The 5,104-nt window shown below is 42.0% G+C and overlaps 1 protein-coding gene across 2 annotated transcripts; it reads right to left on the bottom strand.

Moving 5' to 3' along the window:
* Positions 1–2,263, bottom strand: LOC144334447 (uncharacterized). 2 transcript variants are annotated; one of them, XM_077964221.1, is made up of 2 exons: positions 1,126–2,263; positions 1–466 (listed from the first exon to the last, which is right to left on the bottom strand). In XM_077964221.1, exon 1 carries the CDS (start codon positions 2,205–2,207, stop codon positions 1,395–1,397), a length of 813 nt encoding a protein of 270 aa, XP_077820347.1. In that variant the 5' UTR covers positions 2,208–2,263; the 3' UTR covers positions 1–466; positions 1,126–1,394. The 2 variants fall into 2 exon arrangements, with proteins under 2 accessions (XP_077820347.1, XP_077820348.1); XM_077964222.1 differs by having other exon boundaries at positions 1,237–2,263.
* Positions 2,264–5,104: the final 2,841 nt, after the last annotated feature.

Raw genomic sequence — 5,104 nt, 5'->3', positions numbered from 1 at the left:
TTTCTATAAAATATTTCTAATTTTATTTTGAGAAAAGGTAACACCAACAAAACATTTTAATTCAATGATAGAAACATGGTAATAGTAAGAAATATTCATAATAAAAAAACATACACCATGTTATAAGTACCTACAAAGTTACAAGCCATTTCTTCCATAACATTCCCCATATTTTAAGTTCATGTATGTTGATATGATCAGATTTGCCATTTAACAGAATAGAGAGGGGGAAGAGGTGTGATTATCATCAGCTAGATGTGCTCACTGCATGCTCTATTATTTCTCTTCCAGGCCTGGGTGACTAGAAGGGCAGTTGACAGGCATTTTAATAAACTGAACAGTCTTCCGGACAGGGCTTCTTTTTTCAGGAGGAAACAGAAGAAAACAGGAAGCAGCTCAGCACTCTGCACTGCAACAGGCCACCTTAACAGCTAACCAGCATCACTCAACTGCTAGGCAGCCAGGCCTGGTGCACAAAAACAAAGAAGCTATTAGAATTGTGTTTGCTCAAAACCCAGTCTTTTCACCTGAAAAATCTTTATACAAATTTGGGTCATATTACCAGTTAGATTTAAAGGTAATAACATTACACATACACATTTATACCGCCTTTTGTAAGTTTTTAACTTTAAGGAATGAAGGCAGTTTTGAGGCAATGTCGTGACAGCGTTGGGCTGTGTGTAATGGCTGCACACATTTCTTAAGAGACAGGGGGCCACAAATTAGGTTACCAACCTGTTCGTTTCAAACCAAAAATAGCAGCACTATAGAATCAAATATACGCTGGGCCAAGGGGCTCACACCTGTAATCCCAGAACTTTAGGAGGCCAAGGTGAGCAGATCACTTGAGCCCAGGAGTTCGAGGGCAGGCTGGCCAACATGGAGAAACCCCGTCTCTACTAAAAATACAAAAATTAGCCCTCTGTGGTGCCTGGTGCCTATAATCCCAGCTACTGCAGAGGCTGAGGCCTGAGAACGGCTTGAACCCAGGAGGTGGAAGATGCAGATGGCGCCACTGCACTTCAGCGTGGGCAGCAGAGCTAGACTCCATCTCAAAAAAAAAACAAAAAAAGACAAATATAAAATTTCCCCTCAAACATCCAAATCCAATCTAAAGTAGTTTACCTCACTAAATTACAAGAAAATTTGAATAACAACACAATGGCACATGAAATGAATCTTGCCATCTGATGCAACACTTCAAACTGGTAAAAAGGTAGACAAATGTCACACAACCGTTTCATTAGGCAGTCGCTTCTTCCAGGGATTCTGCTTCCATGGACTGAGTATGGGTCCTTTTCCCCAAGTCGTCCATCACGCGTTAGCTGATGATCATTTTCCTTGGAGGACACTTGTCCTTTTTCCCCTTCAGGAGACCTGGGAGGACTCTTGGATCACGACCTGGACTTGGATTTCCTCTTGGATATGGGGGTAGTACTCCGGGACGTAGATCTAGACCTGGACCTTGAGCAAGATCTGGAGATGGAGGAGGACTTGGATCTTCGCACAGAGCTGGATTTGGAGGTTGATGGAGAGCGAGAGCCAGACCCAGACTTCGAGTGAGAGCGGTTGTAGAGAGACCTGTTGCGGGAAGACCGGATGTAGGGAGACCTCCTGTAGCGAGATTCCCTGTAGGGAGATCGGCTGTAGTGATGCCGGCTGTAAGATTGACTGTAGCGAGATCCTCTGCAATGAGATCGTCTGTAGGGAGATCGGCTGTAGCGAGATCTCCTGAAGGGAGATCGGCTGTAGGGAGACCGGCTATAGCGAGACCCCCCATAGTGAGATCTGCTGCGGGACCTAGAGCAGCTGGGACCCCGGGATCGGCTGCGGTGTCGCCGCCTGGGGCTGCGGCTCCGCAGTCCGGAGCGGCCGCCTCCGGACCTGCCGCGCGGCTCTTCCTGGCGGCTGCGGGGCAAGTCCCGGCGGCCATAGCGCGCCATCTGCACCCGCAGCTCGCGTCCATCCAGCTCCGCCCCGTCCATGGCGTCCTCGGCGTCTTCCGCGTCGCGCCGGTTGTGAAAGCGGACGAAGGCGAAGCCCCGGGGCGCCTTGGTGTGGTGCTCCCGCGGGATATACACGTCGCCCACGCGCCCGTACTTCTCGAACACGCGCCTCAGGCTGTCGGGAGAGGTCCGGTAGGTCAGGTTGTCCACCTTGAGGGTGATCATGCCGTCCACGTCGGGAGGGGGGCGGCTGCAACTCATGGCTCCCAGAGCAGGCCGGGCCCGGAAACTGGCGCTGCTCTGGGCGCTGACGGTGTGACCTGCGTTCCTTTCTCGCGGCTGCGCCCCGCGTGGGGACGCCGGGAAAGGCTGGGCGGAGCCCCCTGGAGCAGCAACTCCCAAATTGCCAATTTCAGGCCAAATACTCCAGGACCCAGAGGAAGGTTTCCTCTTGGTAGCTGAACTCCAAATGAAGCCAGGTCCCAAAGATCCTGGCTTTATCCCTGGGCAACATCCTAACCTAATCAGCGCCCAGCTAATGTAATCACTGGGCTGGGCTTAGATTAGACGTCCCACCCTCCCATAACCTTCCCTTTTATTCTACATTTTAATCAATCTTAGAACAACGCTAAGTGATTAAAAGTCAATTTATGGGAACAGGCAATACAGACAAATATTAAACAAAAGAAATCTAGGGGAGCAATATTAATATCCAGTGTATTGATAGGATCCTGGTTAATGAAATTTCATAGGAAAATATTTCAATATTGCAGTAATGAACTTTATGCACCTAACCACATGGCACTGACACATAGAGAGCCAAGACTCAGACTTAGATGGTAAAACTGAAAAGTCTGCAATCATGATAGGAGATCATGATTTGTTTTTTTTTTTTAATGTAACAGCATTTTGACGGAAACCAATAGTGCAGAGAACAAAATTAGGAATGCTGTACAATTTGGCTGGGCGCGGTGGCTTACTCCTGTAATCCCAGCACTTTGGGAGGCCAAGGCGGGTGGATCACCTGGGGTCGGGAGTTCAAGACCAGCCTGGCCAATATGGTGAAACCCCGTCTCTACTAAAAATATAAAAAATTAGCCGGCTATGGTTGAGGACGCCTGTAATCTCAGCTACTCGGGAGGCTGCGAGGTCGACAGCGAGACTCCGTCAAAAAAAGAAAAAAAAAAAGCTATAGAATTTGCAAAACAAACTTAACCGTGATCATTATAACCTGCAACTACCAAAAATCAAATGGAAAATGCTTTTCAATAGGTAGAACACATTTACAAAAATTTCCCAGTGCAGCTACAAATAAATATCAATTACAATTCCATAAGTTAATAAATTGAGCATAAGCTTGACCTCGTTGAAATAAAATTAAAGGTCAACAATTTAAAAACTGAATCTGACTATATTTATTTGAGAATTAATATCTATATTTTCTAAAAATCTATAAATATTTATGTTGAAATTCAGCAATTAGTAAATAAAAACGAACAGAACATGAAACATTAAAACAATGATAGAATTATAAATAAACAGAAGGCAATCTAGACTAAAGATGATTAATAAAACTGCAACCTGATAATGTTAAAGAAAAAATAAAGATGTGGCAATACTTATGAAGAAATAAAGTTTCTAGACCTGTGCAGGAAATACAGAAAGAGCCTATAGCATCTTGGAGTGTTGGAAAATAAGAATGTGGTAAACACAAAACAAACAAAAGTATTGATGAGGTCATGTTAGAACATTTATGGGGTTATATTAGAAGAGCACAAGAACCCAACGGCCAAATTTTAAACAAGTTGAGCCACAGAGTAACTAAAGTATTATTGAATTATAATCCAAAGAATAAAATAAATACCTGCAAGTTCATGCTGTTATGAATAAATGAGTAAATTTAACAAATTGGAGAGAAGAGACAAAACCCTTCTGCAGAAGAATTCTAAATAAATGTACTAAAATGTTGCTCGTTTTGAAAATGTTATATAACCTTATGTAAACAGAATTGTGCTTTATGCAGTTTAATGGGTTTTTTTGTTTGTTTTATTTCCCTCATCTATGTTGTTCCTTGTAGCTGTACTTGGTCCTGTTGCCTGCTGTAAGGTGTCCAATAGTATAAATGTTTCTGCTGTTGATGGGCATTTGGATTGTTTCCACTTTGGCCTCTTACAGTGTTGCTCAGAACACACTTGGCCATGTATACTGGAGCTCATGTGTCCTCTTATGTGTGAATGGATCCCTCATCATAGAATACAGGCAGCCTTCTGTAACTTCTGGGTTCAGCATCAGTGAATTCAACCAACTGCAGGTCAAAAATACTCAAAAAAAAAAAAAATGAGTTTGTAAGTAATTTCTCTTCCTCTGCTTTTCAGAATAGCTTGACTAGGACTGGTATGAGTTATTTAAATGTTTGGTGGAATTCATCAGTGAAGCCATTGGATCCTCAGCTTTAATTTACTGGGAGACTTTTTATTACAGCTTGGATCTCATTATTTGTTATTGGTCTATTCAGGTTTTGGATTTCTTCCTCCTTCTATCTTGATAGGTTGTATGTGTCTAGAAACTTGTGCATTTCTTCTAGGTTTTTCAACTTATTGCTATATAGTTGCTCACAGTAGCCACTAATGATACTTTGAATTTCTGCAGTATCTGTTGCAATGCCTCCTTTTTCATTTCTGATTTTATTGATTTAGATCTTCTGTCTCTTTTTCTTAATCGGCTAAAGGTTTGTCAATTTGGTTTAACTTTTCAAAACAACAACTCTTTGTTTCAGTGATCTTTTGCATTGTTTTCCACATTTTGATTTCATTAATTTCTGCTGTGGTTTTTATTATTTCTTTTCTTCTACTAATTTTGGATTATTTTTGTTCTTACCTTTCTACTCCTTTAAGAGGCATCATTAGGTGGTTTATTTGAAGTTTTTCCCCTTTTTTGATGTAGGGACTTATAGCTATAAACTTCCATGTTAGTACTGCTTTTACCGTATCCTATAGATTTTAATATATTGCGTTTCCATTATGATTTGTTTCAGGAAATTCTTCAATTTCCTTCTTAATTTCTTCATTGACCTACTGGAGATTCAGGTGCATATTGGTTAATTTCTATGTGTTTGCATAATTTCCAAAATTCCTTTTGTTTTGATTTCTAGTTTTGTT

Source organism: Macaca mulatta, chromosome 14 (assembly GCF_049350105.2).
Source record: "Macaca mulatta isolate MMU2019108-1 chromosome 14, T2T-MMU8v2.0, whole genome shotgun sequence".
In the NCBI taxonomy this organism is placed as follows: domain Eukaryota; kingdom Metazoa; phylum Chordata; class Mammalia; order Primates; family Cercopithecidae; genus Macaca; species Macaca mulatta.
Note: the sequence above shows the minus strand (reverse complement) of the source record. Positions and strands in the feature narration are given on the sequence as shown.

What these genes read in the sequence shown, in the direction of transcription:
- LOC144334447 (XM_077964221.1), bottom strand. Translation starts at nt 2,207, where the DNA reads ATGAGTTGCAGCCGCCCCCCTCCCGACGTGGACGGCATGATCACCCTC.